Source organism: Callorhinchus milii, unplaced genomic scaffold (assembly GCF_018977255.1).
Source record: "Callorhinchus milii isolate IMCB2004 unplaced genomic scaffold, IMCB_Cmil_1.0 Scaffold8, whole genome shotgun sequence".
NCBI lineage: Eukaryota > Metazoa > Chordata > Chondrichthyes > Chimaeriformes > Callorhinchidae > Callorhinchus > Callorhinchus milii.
This window is the reverse complement of record NW_024704749.1, coordinates 12,744,941-12,765,877: the sequence shown is the minus strand read 5'-3', so window position 1 is coordinate 12,765,877 and position 20,937 is coordinate 12,744,941. Positions and strand designations below refer to the sequence as shown.

Sequence of the window (20,937 nt, the reverse complement as noted above, 5' to 3'; positions counted from 1 at the left end):
CCCCATCAGCCCCACACTCCCCATCAGCCCCACACCCCCCATCAGCCCCACACCCCCCACCCCCCCCCCCATCAGCCCCACACCCCCCATCAGCCCCACACCCCCCATCAGCCCCACACCCCCCATCAGCCCCACCCCCATCAGCCCCACACCCCCCATCAGCCCCACACCCCCCATCAGCCCCACACTCCCCATCAGCCCCACACCCCCCATCAGCCCCACACCCCCATCAGCCCCACACCCCCCATCAGCCCCCACACCCCCCCATCAGCCCCACACCCCCCCCCCCCCCCCATCAGCCCCACACCCCCATCAGCCCCACACCCCCCATCAGCCCCACACCCCCACATCAGCCCCCACCACCCCCACATCAGCCCCACACCCCCCATCAGCCCCCACACCCCCATCAGCCCCACACCCCCATCAGCCCCCCACACCTTCATAAGAACATAACACCTGGACAAAAGATCAAGGTCCACCCTGACCTCCCCCCCTCCTGGCATTCACTTGCATGAGCCGTGTCCCAAACATCAGTGTCAAACATTGGTTATGTACACAGAGGCTCTAATATTTTATACACTGACGATCATCACTGTGTTTAACTGCGAGAACGTTGTGTGGAATAGAAACAAACACCGACTGAGGCTGAAGTTGGTTTGGAGGCCACAGCACTTACCTACACAAGACGTTGTTGTTGAGATGAGACATTAGGTCCTGTGTGTCTGTCTGTTTGTTCAGGTTTTAGCGGTGGATATTCTACGAGACAATCAAAGAGGTGGGAGTTTCTCTCACTCTCAATCCCAAACAACAATCCTCCAAGTAAATTTAGGGAAGAGACAGGGAAATAGGAGTGTTGGGGCTTTTGTGGAATATGAACACCGGTACGGACTGGTTGCATTGAACATCCCGTTTCTATGCTTTATCACTCCACACAACTCTGTATAATCACTCGTTCACTCAGGTATTGCTATGCCCAAACTTGCTGCTGCAAGTGCTGTGAAGGGCTTTGGGATGTTTTGACACTACAGAAACATGCACCGTGGTAAGGATTATTACATTTATAAAATGCTTTTCAAATACAAAGCATCTTTACCCAAAAATAACTTGAAATTAAATGTGCAGACAAAACCACATCAATAAAACAACTATCAGGGGAAACTTCCACAACCATTTGAGCTTTCCTTATCAGTCAGCTATTGTAATAAACTCCGCGAGGTTAATATTGCAGCCAGTATTAACATTCAGAAATCTGGCAGCAGCTCCACAGCCCGGGCTGCAGGCGGCACTGTACATCAGGAGCAATTTTATTAAATATCGTTCAAACATGAAGCACTGACGTTGAGTTCACAGTTCAGGATGACGCTCCAATGCAGCACTGGTGGTGGGGGTGGGGGGGGGGGGGAGGCGGGAAGGGGAAGGAGGCGCCCTGCATGTCAGAGGGGCCATCACACTGATGTCGCAGCTGATGTTAAAGGTCCCCGCAGTGAGACTAAAAACACAAAGTTTCTTCCAGTGTTGTCCTGGCCGACATTCCTCCAGAAATCAGTCATTCGCCTCGTGGCTGTTTGTGGGAGTTGCTGTGTGCCAAATGGAATGGCTGCACATGATCTTGAGTTCCTGTAGACGTTTAACTTGGAACTAAGCTAATTGAGATGCAACTGTTTAATACAGTTAAATTCATCCCTCAATCCTGCATTACCCTGGATAAAGTGGCTGCTACACATATGGAAAACAAGCATTTATTCCAGTGGTGGATTTCAGGGTTACATTATAGACATGTACAAACCCAGTAACATACACAGAGAGTTGCCCCCTCTCACTGGGGAGACACTCTCAGCAAAACACTATGTGAAGTAGAAACGAGTGAGGACAGGGCTAAGTGTAAATAAAATGTAAATAACTCTTGATACATATTTTATAATTCAATACATGCTAGAAAACAGTCCCATCTCACTGACAGTGATCAGAACAGCTAAAGGCTGCAGTCATGCTGATTTCCTAGCACATGTCACTCTCAGTCCTTCCCATTGGACAGCGACACTGTAAGGTTCCCACGGTGGAACACGGGCCGATCATGCTGCGGACAGGCAGACCTGCCGGATGCTCTGTGCCCACGTGTTGAGCAGTGCTGTAACAGAGTGCTTGTCGGGGAGCTGCAGGAGTTTGGACGTCATGGTACGGTGAACTGTTTGCAAGAAGGGATTGGCGTCTGCAGTGAACAAAGACAGCGATGTGGTTACTGAATGGTTTCATCTCCATCCTCACTGACAGTTGCCAACACACTCTCATCACCGGCCTGTGATTAGCACAACACAACGAGTAAATATAAACCCAGTTCACAGCCTGGGGAATGTGGTGCCTGAGAAAGCCGTCACTGGGGATTTGTAGTGAGTGGGAAAGCTGAACATTAGCCCAATGCCAATGTCCTGAGCAACACGTGACTTCTCTCCTTAATCCACAGCTGACCCCTAAACGCCGGGGAATGGGGGAGATAAATCGAGGAACAAACTTCTGAGAATGAGTGACCAGCTGGAATCAGGGAGCCAATAAGCTGCCAGGAAATAACCAATAACAAGTGTTTACCTTTGCACATGGGGCCATGTTACCCTGGGGCCCGTGGATAGGGCTCCAAATTCATCAACAAAAACACTGATCACGGAGACAAGCACAGGAAACGCCTGTAACCAGCAAAACCATCTCTCACCAACTCCTCATACTCCCCATCGAAAACCTTACCGTACTGGAAAGAGTCATCTGTCCACTGGGGGCTCTGGTCGGGGTAGTCTGCAGGCACACTCAGCTGGAGTGGGGGCACACTGGGCAGGTTCTTATCATCTGAGGAACACAAAGTCAAGCTGGTGGGGGGGGGGGGCGATTAAAATACCGACTGGAGGAGGCGGTGCTCCGGGGAAGGGGGCGGTGCTCCAGGGAAGGGGGCGGTGCTCCAGGGAAGGGGGCGGTGCTCCAGGGAAGGGGGCGGTGCTCCAGGGAAGGGGGCGGTGCTCCACTCACCTAATTTGCAGATGAGATGAACGGTTCCATTGTTGCTGCAGTGGGAAGGGTCCAGGTTGACCAGGAATTTGGGGTTTAGCCGGGCCACCTCGCCCTGTAACACATTGGGAATGGTCTGCCTCTCGTCGTCTTCGTGTCTCCGCTTGCGCGGGGAAATCATAGGTGCCCTGGGGAAACAGCAGCCAGTCAGGGAGGAGCGGAGAGGGCAAATCACTGGGCCCTGGGGAAACAGCAGCCAGTCGGGGGGAGCAGAGCAAACTGGGCCTGAACCATTAGCAAACCATCCTCTCTCAGGGGTCTTTCGGTGGAAGATGCATGAATCAAAGCTAGGTGCAATGTCCATCACAGCTTCTACTCCAGGATTACCACAGCTTGTCCTGGGAGCATGTGCCCTGATGTCAGCCTGGCTCAGGCTAACACTAACTTTGCCCAGGCCGAGGACAGACTAAAGTGGTAGGTGTCTCGCTGATGATTGTGACAAGTGTTAATCTGTAGCAGAACCTCCATGAGGTATATTTGTGACTACTTCACTCCAAATTAATGCAAATCCATTGATTATTCAGCGACTAAACACTTGTGTGGTTCTGAAGAGCTTCAGAGGCCGTTAGCTCCTGTGGCAGAGTTTAAATTGGTCTCTGGAGGTGGGTGAACCCTAGAATCTGCTGTTTGAAAGAGCTACCGCTGAGGTATGTTGGTGTCTGGGGAGTTACGTACGTGATGGTGACAGGATGAGATTACATACGTGATCGGAGGCCCGTGGATGGCAGTCATGGCTGGCCCGAAGGTTCTCTGCAACGAGTGGTTGAAGACGGGCGAGCGGATGTTGGCAAGGACGGCATCCAGCAGGGGTTGGCACAGGTACTGCTGCTTCGTGGTGGGCACTGGTGGTGGGGGCGGTGTGGGCTGGGGGAGACGGGAGAAGCTTGATTACCACTGCTCACTGCACACAGCTGCCTTCCTCACGTAGACAAGGAACGTACCCTCATGTTAGCCAGTTACTTTACCATGTTAGTTAGTTACTTTACTATGTTAGCCAGTTAGTTTAATTATCAGAGTTGAAGAGCTGGTGAGAGAGAATATTTCCTCTTTTTCAACTTTGTATTATTTCAACTTTTGAAAGACAGTCGAAAATTCTAATATAATATTCACACAATATATTTTGCAATGTTTTATTTTGTACAAGTTTTAATATTAATGAAAATAAGGTAAACTGGCGGGTGGGTGAAGGGCAGGAAGTCTCTGCTTATTACACTGGAGTCCTGTAGCTCAGTGGTTAGAGCACTTGCTTTGCAAGCGAGATACCTGGGTTCGATTCATGGCAGGGTGAAACCTAGGGCAAGTTTCCTTACTCCATACAGAGCCTAATAATAATCCCTCAAGATAAAAATCAATAATAAATTGGTCATTTCAATCCACGACTGTTTGTGGGACGCTGCTGTGCACAATTGGCTGCCGCGTTTCGTCCCAAATATATAATCAATTCACTTTACGGTCTATTCTGTGAAGCGCTTTGAGACGTGTAAAAGACGTGAAAAGCACTATATCAAATGCAAGGATTATTATTATTATCATTACACTGAAAGCGGCAGCTCACCACAGCCATGTCGTTCTTCAACTTTTCCAAAGCAATTTCACATTTCTGTAGAGTCGCCAGGGAACAGCTAGAGAAATCAACAGAGAGAGAGCGAGACAGAGAGAGAGACACACAGAGAGACCGCACAAACCACACAGTTAGCTTACATATCAGCACTAAGATCAGTTCTCCAATACAACACAAAGAAAACTATACTTTGAGACAAGCCCGTTATAACATGGCATTTGCATGGTTTTGAAACAATCGTTTTGACGGGGAAGGAAAAATACCTTGAAATGAGGAAGCCTCGGTTTGTAACCAGACACCAGATGACAACTTGAGACTGCACTTTTGGTCCTTTCCCATCTCCCCTTGTTCCCCCACCCCGTGGGTTTCCCTCTCCCTAGGGCCCAGCGCTTGCTGATGTTCTCCTGATGTGAAAGGCCCCAGATAATGTAAGGTGTAAGGTCCTGTGCTGGGTGTCTTACCGCTTGTTGGGGTCAGTGAGGATGTCCAGGAGGCTCTTCATCTTACTCAGGTCTTTCTTTCTGTCTGTAAGACACAGAGGTTAGTCCAGCTAAACCAACAGCAAACAGCTACCCCGGTTAGTGCAGATTCAGGCTACACAAGACGTAACAACACAAAGGAGATGAGCCTCTGTGTCAGCCCACTTCCCACCGCTGAGAGATATAGGTACAACAAGCAAACAGCTCCTAACCCAAACCCCAACCCAACTCACAACCAGCCATTCACCATGCGCAGGACACACAGAAACTATTTGGGGTTTCCCTTCCAAGGTGAAACGCTTGGTCACAACCTTAACTTAAAGAAAAAAAGGTCTTGTATATTTATAGCACCCGGTCACCACACTTTACAAACGTGTGGCTTGACAAATGATTGACTAATGGGAGCCCTGACCACAAACACTCACCTTCATTTTTGTCGATCTTGTTGATCATGCGTCTCAAGGGGTCGATGTACTTAGACAGCTGCTTGAGCTTGTCCAGGTATTGCTGTTCCTCTGTCTGTGTGCGGCCGGCAGGACTGGGCACCGAGCCAGGGTTCCCTGCAACACAAAGCCAGTCACTGTTACCTGGACCGCACCACCTTAACATCTTTTAACCAGCTGCTCCATAAACAATGCTTTGGCCATTTTAAGCAAGAGCAGCTGGCTGGCTCGGCAGGACAGACACACTACATCAGGAGTTAGAAACGAAGGCTTTCCACCACACAGTGAGGATTAACACTCACCAAAACCAGCCCAACCCTCGCTCATTGAATCAAATACCAAGTGCAGTGGGGACATTTCTGCTGGTATGAGCTGCTATAAGGTGCTGTGTGTGTGTGTGTGTACCCTGGCCACACTATGCTGTGTGTGTGTAGCTGGCCACACTATGCTGTGTGTGTGTGTACCCTGGCCACACTATGCTGTGTGTGTGTGTAGCTGGCCACACTATGCTGGGGCTGGTGTGATGGGTACCTGGAGTGTTGAGGGGCCCTGGGGAAGGCACGCTGAAGGCTTGTGGTGTGCGAGCGGCTGGGCTCTGTGTGGTCTGTGCTGATGGACTTGGCAGGAAGGCACTCGGTGATGGGGCTGGGCCAGAGCTGGAAGGAGAAACTGGCTGTAAATATACACAGAGGTAAATATACTCTGAGGTAAACGGTACCAAGTCCCTGTTTACAACAGAATTCCTACTTCCCTGTGAAGCACATGTCAGCAAGTGGTTCCCACAGTAACCATTAATTATTAAACGTAGACAGGCGTATTCTCTGCGCATCCCCGCTGAAGCTGCGTGTCTGAATTGCCCGATCCTGAGACGGAGCAGAAACTAAAGCCAACATTCTAATCCCGGCTGCCAGAACACGAGCACATCGTGGGCTTCGGCTAAACAGTCGACAACCCAGCAACAGGCTCCTTCCTCACTGATACCCCATGGACTGCCATTGTGTCCACTGCTGGGGGCAGCCACATTGGGCTGCACACACCCAAATACCCAAGCAATGAGAGGCACACTCACACACAGACCACTCACAGACCCTCCCCCCACCCCCACACCTGGAAGAAAACTAAAGAGAAATTAACTTGCAGTTTACTTTAAAATGGACATGGTTATTACTGTAACAAGGCTGCAGACAGTGATATTGCAGGGTGTGAGTGAAATAAAAGACAGAGAGTTAAACCAGGCAGTCGGTCACGGCACAGTCATGTCTAACTGCTCTCTAAAGCTTTACACATTCAGAAGGTTTGTGCACCGATGATAACATCGATTGAAAAAGTTACTGCTGAGATGTTCACAGGGCAGGAAATGTCCCCGTTATCTATCACACCACTGGTAAATCCTGGCTCCTGTTCATTATTGTCCCCCCCTCCCAATGAAATCATCCCGCAGCCACAAGCCACATTGTGGGTGTTAATCGCAGTAACTGTACATGCCTCTCTTGCCAGCGATGCCTTACCTGACGGAGCTCTGCTGTGAGGCTGGAGGCTGTGGTGAGGGCTGTGGCTGGGGCGGGGGAGGCATGCTCTGAGTTTGCTGCCCTGGAGATGGGATCGTGGCGATGGCATTGCTAACCTGCAGGCAGATACACACTGGCAATGCAGGCAACGGCAAGAAACAGACCTCACACATACCCCCTCACACCCCACAGAGCTGAGCCGAGGGAATGAACTCCCGTAGGTAGAATGTGCGAAGATCTAGCCTACATCACTACAAACTACCGTCACCAGCTTGTTGCTAGGATAAAATTCTAGGATAAAGTTACTACTAACCCAATTCTAGTACATTTAAACTTACCGCTTCCCTGCAGTATCTAGAGGTAAGTTAGTTACTGAGATGATCGACATTGCAGGTGTAGTGCGAGTCTGCCCTGCTGCTCTCTACATTACACACAAGAAAGACTGACAGAGATGCCAAACGTACATTTTCACCTTATGTTCATCTGACAATTGCGGCACCTTTGGCAGCTCTTTAGAAAAGAACGTCTAATGGCTGAAATGTTTTCCGTGTTCTGTTTTCCCTCTGAACACAAAGTGAAATTTAACAAAAGCAGCAGCCTTCGAGCCAGAAAATGAAAGGCCTCAGGTTCGTGGTGAGAACAGACCCAATGCTCTGTACCCTCTCACACCCAAATCTCTCGAACTTAAGCCAGTAACAATCTTGCTAAAGGAAATAAGATTTCATAACTCCGTGAGCCATTTCAGGAGCCAGATTTAATTCCCAGTAAATACCAAATAAAACACACCGAGTGCAATTCAATAACTTGTAAATTCAGAGCACAATTACTTCAAAAGTAGTTTGTTTTTAAACCAATAACACTTTTATTCTCTGTTAGTTTAGCAATGCGGAGGGCAGTTGTGTCCCCACCACCAGGTCTATTCTGCTCTCACACCAGCCACACGGATACGATCAGTTATAATATCCTCTCTGGTGGAACACAAGGGCATCACCATGTGCTGATATCACGCTCTCAGTGTTCAGGGTAATTAAACATCTGCCTGGCTGCTGGCAAAGGGTTAGGACTACAGACCCTGTAGCCAACACTCCAGGCCACAGTGGAAACACAGGCCAGCAAAGCAAGGACAGCCAAGTGCTCAAGTTGTTAGGAGGCAGTGAGAGCAGCACTGAGCGTGTGCAGCCTGGAACCTCAGCAGCAGTTTGCTCCACAATTGGAGGTGATGCGCACTGAGGGCATTTATGGCTGACGGAGATTGTGTGATGTGAGGAAGTGCAGTCTCACTGACCTCTCGCTGGGTCCTCTATTTACCAGATCCCCAGAAACACAATCCAAAGGGGAAACACTTTGAATCCACAAAAAGTCCTACTCCTGTTCCCAGGTTTACAGGTCACAAATCCGGGAGATGAGCTGTGAAGGGGAGGATCACTCAGTTTCCACTTCTGCCAATGATCTCCACAACCTAAGCGTTTCCAGATTGCCGAGTTTCTGTGATACATCAGCAAATAAATAACACAGCCTGTGCTAGCAGCTCCAGTGTTTCCAACAGCACAGCACAGCCCGCCTGAGCAGACAAATGGCCTGCTTCTGTTGTTAACTGGCTTCAACACCCTGAGCTCGGGAGAATAGAAACTTAGCCAACTCTCTGCTGATGACTATCCAGCGACTATCGTGTGTGAGCATCAGGCGAGTACAGAGCCTGGACCAGGCAGAGACAATTATAATGAATTCACCTGCTGCTGTTACTGCCAGGCTCACATATGCCCTGCCCCAGGCGAGGGTGAGAGCACTGTCTGGGGAGCTCAGCAACAGTCACAGGATGGAGCAGGGCAGAACATTGGTAAAGACAGGTGCTATACTTTGGATGAGACCTTAAGCTGAGGCCCCACAATAGTCACTACGCCTCACAGTAATTCCTGTGAAGCTCTTTGAGACACCTCGAGGATGTGAAAGGAGTTGTAATAAATTTAAGGATGATTAATAGTTAATCGAGGAAAAGGAGAGACCAACAATATTTCCCCGACCATCAACCCGTCACACTCTCCCTGTCCCACTGGGAGAGCTTTGCTCTAACACAACAGAATGTTCCAGAAGCCGAGTCTGTGCACAACAACAATGCTCCTTTATGGTGAAGGCAGAAGTTGCCGCACAATCAGCATTTGTTGAAACCGGAGGCGTTGAATCAGACCGACTGCTCTCCTCCCTGCTGACAGCTCAAGCTCACTCCGTCACTCTGCACCGTGTCGCTGGGCTACAAGCAGTGATATGCCTTCCAGGGTCACAACCAGAACAATACCCGCTCCCAACATCTCAAAGGCATATAAAAGCAAACGCTGTGCATGCAGTTCAGTAAACGCTGATTTGTAACCACCAGACAAGATGAGGATAAAACAATTGGCAATCAAACACGTCAACCTAGAGCGTGCGGCCTAGGCTAGCATTAAATACCTGTGGTGTCGGCTGTCCTCCCAGAGGGGCAGAGCTCTGAGGCGTGGACGAGGCAACAGAAGCAGGTGGGAAGCGTGGCCGGACAGAGATCCCAGAGCGGGCCAGAGTAGGTATCATCTTTGAGGACAGAGGGACAACAAACAGGTAATCGCAAAACAAGAATGCAGTGCACTGCGGAGCATGGTCAAAGCACACACGTCCCCAGCTAACAGAGCAGCCAAAGGCAGCTCTTCACCATTGCCCCTCTCCACCTTTCATACAGCATGTTTCTGTTGTGTGGCATTCAGTCAGGCTCCAATATTCCCAAGCTTTCTGCTCTGAAAGACAGCTGTGAAGAAAGAATCCATTTCCTGAATCTTTCGCTCTCTGTGGAACTTAATTTTCTTTTTTTAAAAAAAGTTTTGTGTGTATGTTTAGGTGGATATGGACAGCGCTAACCTTTAAAACAAGTGTTAAAGTTTCTAACAAATTGCATGTACTTTATAGAGTGTTCCTTCAGACCTTGTTAATCTATATTTATAGTGTGTGGGTATAAATACACGTCGCAACCGTCATCTTCAGAATCAGAATAATAATTAAATAGCATCTTGATTGAGGTTTAATTATCCAATTTGTTCTTCAGCTCAGTCCAAGTTTCACTTACGTAATACTTACACATTCCTCATTCACAAATCAGGTAAGAAACACTGTAAATGAGATCTCACAGGATCAGCAGAATAATTTGGGGTCAAGTCTGTTTTGCTCTAGGTATAAACCAATAGGCTTCCCTCCTTCACCTGACAGGAACTGGTCAAACACAGCGTGCGATAGTCTACAGATTTCTCAATGAACCTTGGTGGCACCTAACACCACACAACACTAGCAGTTTGCTGGAACACAGGGAACACAAGTCACGTGAACAAGATGCAGCCAATTAAGTTGGCCCTCTTGGTGATGTTTGAAGCAGACGCTGTACATGCTTGCTAGCTCCTGTGCCAGGCCCTCTTGGCCTTGGGAGTTATTAATCCACAGGCTGCGAGGAGCGAGCTTTACACAGTCACACCAGCACCAGGCCTGATCTCCTTCCCCGGGACGCATGTGCTTTATAGAACAACAAAAGCTGTTGAAATACAGCGATACTTAAACTTAAAAGAGCAGAGAGAAAGCCCACAAGTGTGGTTACATCGACAACTCCATTAGCTCCCAGCAGCACAGACAGACAGACAGACAGACACCAAGTGCACGGAAAGGTGATTAACATAGGAAGCACCACAACATGCAGCAAACAGACAAAAACTGAGAAAGGCAACTGTCCATGTAAAGCAGAGCAGTCTGTCGGTGCTCTAAGCCCTCATTAACACTGCACAGCCTGGTCAGTCATCACATCACACCACTTAGTGAGAGAAAGGGATGCAATATTAAAGCAGCTCCGACGCTACTCAAACAACAAACCTGACAGATATTTCTGCAGGACAAATGATTTCAGCCGTACACCGACCACCGTATCAGAGCTTCAAAGCTTTGAGTAAGTCACCACGAACGTATACATACTACACATTTGGTAACAATGTTTGGTGGGAAAGGTCCATGAATCAAAATCCTGGGGCCAGTACGGGCCGGCGCCATCGCTAACCTGAGACACGGCAGCTATATTACAGTCAGAGCACCACATGTCACTATCACCCAGATACCCACCCCACGGTGCCAGACACCCAGCTCACCACACTGAGCTCACACACACACACACAGCTCACACACACACACAGCTCACCACACTGAGCTCACACACACACACACAGCTCACACACACACACAGCTCACCACACTGAGCTCACACACACACACACAGCTCACACACACACACAGCTCACCACACTGAGCTCACACACACACACACACAGCTCACACACACACACAGCTCACACACACACACCCAGCTCACCACACTGAGCTCACACACACACACACAGCTCACCACACTGAGCTCACACACACACACAGCTCACCACACTGAGCTCACCACACACACCACACACCACAGCTCACCCACACACACAGCTCACCACACTGAGCTCACACCACACACCACACACAGCTCACACACACACACAGCTCACCACACTGAGCTCACACACACACACAGCTCACCACACACACACACACAGCTCACACACACACACAGCTCACCACACTGAGCTCACACACACACACAGCTCACCACACTGAGCTCACACACACACACACACAGCTCACACACACACACAGCTCACCACACTGAGCTCACACACACACACAGCTCACCACACTGAGCTCACACACACACACAGCTCACCACACTGAGCTCACACACACACACAGCTCACCACACTGAGCTCACACACACACACAGCTCACCACACTGAGCTCACACACACACACAGCTCACCACACTGAACACACACACAGGGTATCAGACACCCCTCGACGTACTGAATTTACAGCTCAACGAGACCTTAAAAACATTCAAAATCTTAGGAATTTTACAGCACAATGCAGTGTTTCAGTCCTTGGGTTTGTGTTGTGCTAAATACGGGGGAAATCCTTTCCCTGGAGCGCAGGCTGATAGTGTGTGTGCACTATGAGCCACGATAACTAGCTGTACAGCCAGCTTCGTGTCATCAGGTCACTGCTGCGGTAACCAGGAGGAAGCGGTGCTCACGTCACTTCCCGTGCACCACGATGTGCAGGAAGTAACAGGACAACCCAGAAGACGGCCCTTTTGCCTTGCTTTGGACACGTGCGGTCACTGGGACGGTGGGCTTCCCTGTACCTCTCACGTGCCTCAAAAAGTGTCAGCACAGAGCAGGGCATTGCCTCACACTCAACGGAGAGACTCCACTGAACACAACACTGTATTCTTCTCTGGAAACCAGGAGAGAAAAAAAAGAAGATCTGGCTCACGGCAATTCTGTTCACAACGATTTCATGATGATTTCTCTTCTGTAAGAAGAGGCCATGTGTTGAGTTACTGGCAACTCGAGCACAGTATTAAGGTTAAACTGGAAAATGCCGAACATTTGTGCTAGTTAGTGCGTACCATCGTGTCAACATCTCCCAACCACTCCTCAAGTAATGGTTAAACCACAGAGACAAAATGCAACTGCTCTCTCTCCGGTGACCAGACTCCAATCCATTAAACCCTAAACCGGAATGTGGACAAGCAGAGCCAGACCATGAGAGTGATCCCAGCAGACAACCAGACATAACTAGCAATTTTACAAGAAATTGATTGAACAGTTTCCACCTGACTTCCCTATTGTGTGTGTGCGTGTCTGTGTGTGAAGACACTTTCATTCACTTTCAATTCAGGAATACTTTCTGTAATTCCAAAAATACATTCAAAAATGGAAACATATACTCTTAAATATTTCTGCAATTTTACAACAACATTTTGTAGTTACGACTGTAAGTGGATTAAATATACAGAACTTTCATTCCAGGCCACATGACACTGTTCTTTATTCTCCTGTGGAGAGGACAACATCCCTCAGAAACCATCGCAACCCCCACTCCATGCTGATCAATCATGCAAGCCTCCCCCGGCCCCCCCAATCACCAAGCTTACCTGCCCACCTGCTCCCATTTGTGCTTGAGCTTGTGCCTGTGCCTGTGCTTGTGCCTGAGCTGCTTGCTGAGGAAACTGAGTCCGGACCTGGTACAAAAGAAGCATCAGGAGAGGGAGCGCTGTGTCAGAGAGAGAAAGCTGTGTCAGAGAGAGAGAGAGCGCGCGCTGTGCCAGAGGGAGAGAGGGCGCTGTGCCAGAGGGAGAGAGGGCGCTGTGTCAGAGAGAGCGCGCGCTGTGTCAGAGAGAGCGCGCGCTGTGTCAGAGAGAGCGCGCGCTGTGTCAGAGAGCGAGAGAGAGAGTGCTGTGCCAGAGGGAGTGAGTGCTGTGTCAGGAGAGTGCTGTGTCAGAGGGAGAGAGTGCTGTGTCAGAGGGAGAGAGTGCTGTCAGAAGGAGAGAGAGAGAGTGCTGTGTCAGAAGAGAGTGCTGTGTCAGAGGGAGAGAGTGTTCTGTCAGGAGAGAGAGTGCTGTGTCAGAGGGAGAGAGAGAGTGCTCTGTCAGGAGAGAGGTGGATCCTTGCATTAACTATTGTATTATTGAAGCGACTAATTAAGGTTTCAGACCTCTTGGTCACTGTCCGCGGGGGCTGTTGAATGTACCTGCTGGATGGCTGAGAGCTTGACCTGCTGTGTCTGTTGTGTGAGGGAGGAGGCTATCCCCGTGTGAGGGCTTGGCCCCTGTGGCTGGGAGACCATGGACTGGGGCTGGGGCTGGGGCTGGGGTGGAAGCTGTGATTGCTGTTGCTGCTGCTGCTGTTGTTGGAGCTGCAGTATCTGTTGCTGTTGTATTTGCTGCTGTTGGACCTGCTGTTGGACCTGCTGTTGGTGCAGGAGTAATCTCTGTAAAAACAAGCAGCAAAGGGAGTAGTAAAGTAGGAATAAACAGGCGTTTTAAAAAGACAAAGACCCTTACCCCATATCCCTTGATACCCTGACCTAATAAACATCTATCCACCTCAGTCTCCCTACTGAGAGGGGCCACTGTCAGTTATAAACAGGCTTGTGGTAAAGCCATTTGCTGAAGTCCACAGCCGTTCAGTGTGACTGCAGTTATAACCCACCCAGTATCCCAGCAACTATACCAACTTAAAGCATTGCTTCCGTTAAAGCCCAGCATCGTCAATCCAACAAAGCCCACTGTTCTGTTCAGTCCTTGTGCCCTGGCACTGCTGTGTTTACAGCACAACCCACAACTCACAAAGCCCTTGGTGTATCAGGCAATGGGACACTGCCCTTAGCAAGTTGTGTGAAGCTGGGAACATTTACATTACTATTTAATATGATAAACAATCAGAACCTTGGTGGTGATCACCTCCCCATGCCCCACGTGTGGCTACAGATATACCCCAGGTGACAGTGACCAGCCATGTATGCCTGTGCTCAATGCCAGCCTATTTTCTGAAGCACCCATCTTGTGGGGTCCAGTCACCACAGACAGCAGCCTTCGAATGGGGCACGCAAGAGCCCTTCGTGCTCAACAGGACTGAGTGGGTAAACAGCTGAGTTTCCTGTGGGAGATAAGGAGCCATTTACCCTGTTTATTGCCATGGTGCCACATCACTTGGTCTCCAGATAGGACTGGCACAGAACTAGTTACTGAACATAGCAAGGAATGGGCTGCTCCTCCAGCTGTCCTGACAGACGTGTGTGATTCGGCACCAATACCTGCTGCTGTTGCTGATGCAGTTGTAGTTTTATGATTTGTTGCTGCTGGAATTGTTGTTGCTGCTGTTGCTGCTGCTGTTGTTGTTGCTGCTGTTGTTGTTGTTGCTGCTGTTGCTGCTGCTGCTGCTGCTGATGGAACTGCTGCTGCTGCTGTTGAGCAATTTGTTGCATTGATAACTGGGCTGGAGGAGGCAATTCATAAAGAACAATCATCAACACTAGTCCTTTTGCCATTTAGACACAGCTTTAGCGAGACTCCGTTAACCCAATAACACAGTGGCTGACAGCTCAGCAACAGGGGAGGACGTCCTCACACCACAAGTCAGGGTAATGAATGGCCATGGGCAATGTGTGTGAGCAAGTGGGGCGGCAGCGAAATCTACTGCAGACACTCTGCCTGCCCCAGGACTGATATAATCCCCCCCACCCCACTCACCGACAGTAGTGAAGTAGACATCCCAGCCGTGACAAAGCTGCCACGCAAACAATGAATTGGAATAACTTGGACAGCGAATGGACAGTAATCATATAAAAGCTTCACTATTTCCATGTGCTACTCACACTGCTGCTGTGCACTTGTCTGGAAACCAGGCATGTGAGGGAGCATTGCTGAGGTACCCGGCTGAGCTTGTCCAGGAAGAGTCATTGGCTGCCCCATTGCCAGGCCTGGCATCCCAGGCAGGGGTCCTCCGGGGGGCCGAGAGGGCATCATCCCGCTCGAGCCCCCCGAAGGGACACCTTGCAGGTTCTGCAAAGCATTGATGGGATCTGCAACAACAGGGGCAATGTTACACTGCAAATCCAGACACTCACAGGTTTACAATCTGATATCCAAACACACATTATTCCTCATCCCACTGTGCCTCTTTGCTAATATTTAATGTACAGCAACAACCCTCCTATTCACAACGGTATTGCTTCAAAAGAAATGTATCGCTTGATTCTGAGAGGGGAGGCTGAGGATTAAAGGAAGAAAAATTAACTTAGATAGTAATAAAATGATAATCTTTGCATTTGATATAGCGCCTGATCATGTTGTTGTGATGTTTCAAAGCGCTTCACGGAATACACTATAAAGTGTAGCAAATGTATTTTGTGGCCGAAACGTGGCAGATGTCAGAAAAGGAGTGGGAAACACTTGGAAATGTAACCTGCACATGAAACAGAGGCCAAACATGAATGGACTGAAAGGATTGCTGTTTAAATGAGCAGCACTGACACAGTGGGCTGAATGGCTGCCTTCTGTGTTGTAAATTACTACGGTTCTACAAACCCTTTTACCCATTCTCTGCCGCTCTTGCGAGGATATGTGACTGACTGTCACGCTTCCCAATATTCTCTCTTTCTCTCTCTTGCATCGTGGATTGGGGAAAGTGACACAGCAGATAGTGACTGACACCACTGCCAATCAATCAATAAATATTGCTTGTTTGAGATGACATTTAATTCAGTTGATTCCCCCGCAGGGCATGTGCCCATTGCGGTGACACATTAGGGCTGCCCCAGGCACAGGAGGTGGTTGCTGTATCAGGTCTTGGTGGGTTTTACCCTGTGATTTTTCAGTGAAAAGTTGGAAATTAAATCACTACTTACCACCACTTCGGGATTTCTTATCTGCAAAGACATGAAATGTCAAAAGATTACACAGTGCTCACAGCTTTGACAGATGCAGCCAATGTAAAGAGGCACTTTTTATCTGCTGACAAACGGACAGAAGGTATTGGGAGTTATTTATGAGTCAATCATATACGGCATTTAGAAGAGTGACACACCGTTAGGAAAATCTCTTCCAGTTAGAAAATCATAATTTGTGCAACAAAGCGACAAAACATTGCAACAGTGAGAGGCAAGTACTCACGAATATCTCGAAAGTGCAGAATAAGCCTCGCCACCAAACTGAGATACTCTTCCTGTTGACAAATGAAGGAGAATAAAGATGTGAGACATAAGGTGAGGAAGTCTCACAGTTTGACAAACGAGAGAAAGCAAAGAAGCTATCCTGGGTTCCAGAGAGGTCTTACACATCTCCTTCCAATCAAAATTACAGGCGAAGATATTTAGGGAAAGGATATCATGCTGGAATTACCTACTTATTGCATTACTCCTCCTACCTCTCCGACCTGCTAACGCCTTATCAACCTGTCCGCTCCCTCCGCTCAGCAGGCTCCAGCCTGCTCCATGTCCCCCGGCTGCCCCACTATCAGTAGTTGGGCCTTCAGCCTCTCTACCCCCACCCTCTAGACCTCCATCCCACATTCCTAGAGTATTGTGTGCAGTTTTGATCTCCTTATTTAAAAAAGGACATACTTGCCCTAGAGGGAGTGCAGCGTAGATTCACTTGGTTAGTTCCTGGGATGAGGGACTGACCTATGAGGATAGGCTGAATAAACTGGGGCTGTATTCTCTAGAGTACTTATTGAAACATATAAGATTCTTAAAGGGCTGATAAAGTAGACACTGAGGGTCTGTTTCCCCGGTGGGAGAATCTATAACCAGGGGTCACAATCTTAAAATTAAGGGTCAGCCTTTTAGAACAGAGTTGAGGAAACATTTCTTCACTCAGAGGGTAGTGACTTTATTGGAATTCACTCCCCCAGAAGGCTGTAGATGCTCAGTCAGTCCTTGAACATCTTCAAGGCTGAAACTGATGGATTTTTAAAAAACAGAGGGATTAGGGGATATGGGGACAGGGCAGGTAACTAGAGTTAGGTGAGAAGATCAGCCATGATCTTATCGAATGGCGGAGCAGGGCTCGAGGGGCCGAATGGCCGACTCCTGCTCCTAATTCTTATGTTCTTATTCCTTACGCCTTGCTCCCTCACTTGCCTCCTTCAAGGCATGCCTCAAGACCCTACTCTTCGTCTGGGCCTTCAGCCACCCTCCTACCCTCCCTGATCCCAACCCTGCTCCCACCTCCCGCTCGGGTCCTAATCCCTGACTGTTCAGTGCCTTAGGATGTGCTCCCAAAGTGAAAGGCTCTTTACAAATGTAATTTTGTATTGTTATTATGTCACAACCAGAGATGGTATAAACCACTCCCGGCAACGCATACGCGCATAGAGACACTCACATGTAGAAATGTACACACACGCATGCGTATACACACACATAGAATCCTAGTCAGGTGCTCAGTCACCATCAGCAAAGCTGTAGTTGTAGGACATCGAATTAATACCTTTAAGTTATTTTCCATTTCAGAATACATATGGAACATTTAAAGGTGTTTGACCCTGAGGCGCGCTCACTAATGTTCAGCCACGCGTGCGCCATCCTGGAAATAACTTTTCAAATGAAAAAAAGTTTTATTGTTTGAGAATGGGTATAAAAATGAGTAACGTTACCTTTCTCACATCTCAATTGTACAAAGCTGAAGGAAAAGCATTCCAAACGGCAGCCAAGTTAGAAACAGTAGCTACAGGACACACAACTCCACAGCCTAAATATACTAACACCTCAACTGCTCCAGTACTTTGTGCTGACAATCTGCAGCCTCCGTGTAATCGTGACCACACAGCCACACTCACACCCCGCTCCATCTCAATATCTCTCCACTGTTCAATATTAGCCTAGTTTTTTTTTAAAAAAAGGGAAACGATCTCCCACCTCAGGTAAAACCCAGTGTCCTTTCAGCCGCTTGCTGGTACAGAACAGTGCTGAGCATCAGTGCTGTTCCTCTCAAACAACGTTGTCATTAACGGGACAGCTGGAGACTGACATGTAATGTACACAGAGTTTCTGACAATCTAAAGTGCTCAGTAAGTCAGCAATTTACATTTTCAACAAGTATAATTGAAGAAGCCGCGAGGAACACTCAGGTTTCACTACGGGCACGTCTCTCTCTCTCTCTTTTTCCTCTGTTCCGCCAGTTATCTTTTAGTTTGCCCTTAAAGTGATTATTGGTATATTTGCGACACTCATCAGAGAATCAGCATTTACTCAACAGGGTGCGAGATAACCAGTTTGGAACGACAACAACAACCAACTGAACTTATATAGCACCTCCCAAAGCCATGAAGTAGATCAGTTGGCACAAGGGCAACATTCTACCACAATCCATTCAACACCTCACAAAAGCATTTAGATCTTGAAATCAAAGAAGCAATGGAACGAGCATCCACACACACTTCATCATATTCTGGACAACATACACAGCAGTGGGAACTCACTCACTCACTCACTCACTCACTCACCCTGGTCTTGGCCTTCATGAACACATGGTGCTCCATGTCTTTGCTGGACTTGGTGATGGGCGTCCCTGCTGCCCGCATGGCGTCGTCACTGGTCAGGAATAGGACAGGCAGTAAACTCTCAGCAAGAGAGGGAGTGGGGGGGAGAGAGAGAGAGAGAGGGGGGGGAGGGGGAGCGAGAGAGGGGGGGAGGGAGGGGGAGAGGGGGGGGGGGGAGATCAGCGCTAGGAAAGTCCGAGGCTTCCGCGCATGCAGGGCCTCGTCCGCCCCCAGGCGGCGCTGAAGCCTCGGGCTGGGTTGGCGACCCAGAGGAGAGTGCGTGAGGCGGCGCTGAGCGGCCCCGCCCGCGGGTACTCACATCTGCGCCACCACTTTCTGCCGGAAAGCCACGCTCCGCCAGTCACTCTCCCCCACACTCGCCTCCATCGCGCACACCGCACAGCATGCCGGGCCGGCCCGCGCCGGAGGACTCCTGGTCCTCCAGCCCCGCCCCCGCAGCGTCACCCCGCCCCTCACACCATGACCCCGCCCCCGCAGCGTCACCCCGCCCCTCACCTATGACCCCGCCCCCACCACGTGCCCTGAAGCCAACACAACAACAACAACATGACATGTGTTTAGCGCCTTTCATGTGGGAGGACGTCCTGAGGCGCTGAACAGTCAGAGTTACAACAACAACAATGTCATTTACATACAGTGTCGCTGCTCACTGTCCCCGGCCGCTGGATAATAATAATAATAATAATAATAACAATAATAATAATAATAATAATCTTTGCATTTGATATAACGCTTTTCACGTCGGGAGAGGACGTCCCAAAGCGCTTCACAGAACACACTGTAAAGTGAATTGACTGTATATTTGTGGGCGAACGCGGCAGCCAATTGCGCACAGCAATGTCCCACAAACAGTCGTAGATTGAAAATGACCAATTTATTATTGTTTTGGGTTTTTGGAGGGACTATTATTAGGCTCTGTGTGGAGTAAGGAAACTTGCCCAAGGTTTCGCCCTCTGCCTGGAATTGAACTCAGGTCTCTCGCTTGCAAAGCGAGTGCTCTAACCACTGAGCTACAGGACTCCAAGCCATAATGAAGACTTTGGTCCCGAGGTGGGGGTGGGGTCAGGAGGGGTGGGGTCGGGAGGGTGGGGTCAGGAGGGGTGGGGTCAGGAGGGGTGGGGTCAGGAGGGTGGACCACATTTGAGTCATCAGAGATCCACCTGTATCAATGAACACGACAATGCTGATGGTGGGACCACACAGGAAGGGTTTGTCCTACAGGAACAGTGGAGTCCTGTAGCTCAGTGGTTAGAGCACTCGCAAGTTTCCTTACTCCACGCCTCTGTTTACCAACAGTAAGTAGGAACCCGGTTGTTAGTCGATTGGTGGATTGCTTTCCAGGGATAATATTCCCTTCAAAATAATGATAATAATAATAATTTGGTCACTTAAGCCACAACTGTCATTGTTCATTGATTAACTCTATTTTACCCCAATTCCACAAAATAACCTATGGGTGAAACGTTTAACAATTATCACATTAAACCGCATATAAAATATCACTTTTTCACCCCCTGGATGTGTAACCAATTCCCAATGCTGTAATAATCCTATAATAATAATAATCCTTGCATTTGATATAGCGCTTTTCACGTCGGGAGGACGTCCCAGAGCGCTTCACAGAATATACTGTAAAGTGAATTGACTGTATATTTGTGGGTGAACGAAGCAGCCAATTGCGCACAGTAATGTCCCACAAACAGTCGTAGATTGAAAATGACCAATTTATTATTGTTTTTGGTTTTGGAGGATTATTATTACCATCTCCTTTCACGCTGGAAAGGTACAGGTAAACTACTCCCCAAATCAAGGACATGATGATCCGATTGCTAACTTGTGCATCTAATATAAACCACACAGTGTCCAGGCTTAACACCAACGATATCCTTATTCCATTCCTTTCTGAACAGGACACGGTGGGCTGCTGTATTCCGTCCATAGCTGACACTCTACCCCTAC

At 48.9% G+C, this 20,937-nt stretch overlaps 1 protein-coding gene across 2 annotated transcripts; it reads right to left on the bottom strand.

Moving 5' to 3' along the window:
* Positions 1-1,723: 1,723 nt before the first annotated feature.
* On the bottom strand, positions 1,724-19,402 carry med15 (mediator complex subunit 15). Of its 2 annotated transcripts, XM_007901757.2 has the most exons (18): positions 19,277-19,402; positions 18,922-19,009; positions 16,590-16,641; positions 16,325-16,345; positions 15,293-15,499; positions 14,732-14,913; positions 13,667-13,906; positions 13,071-13,157; positions 9,488-9,604; positions 7,043-7,158; positions 6,066-6,190; positions 5,517-5,651; positions 5,074-5,137; positions 4,607-4,673; positions 3,755-3,915; positions 3,013-3,179; positions 2,737-2,835; positions 1,724-2,209 (listed from the first exon to the last, which is right to left on the bottom strand). In XM_007901757.2, exons 1-18 carry the CDS (start codon positions 19,342-19,344, stop codon positions 2,073-2,075), a joined length of 2,133 nt encoding a protein of 710 aa, XP_007899948.2. In that variant the 5' UTR covers positions 19,345-19,402; the 3' UTR covers positions 1,724-2,072. The 2 variants fall into 2 exon arrangements, with proteins under 2 accessions (XP_007899948.2, XP_007899949.2); XM_007901758.2 differs by lacking the exon at positions 9,488-9,604.
* Positions 19,403-20,937: the final 1,535 nt, after the last annotated feature.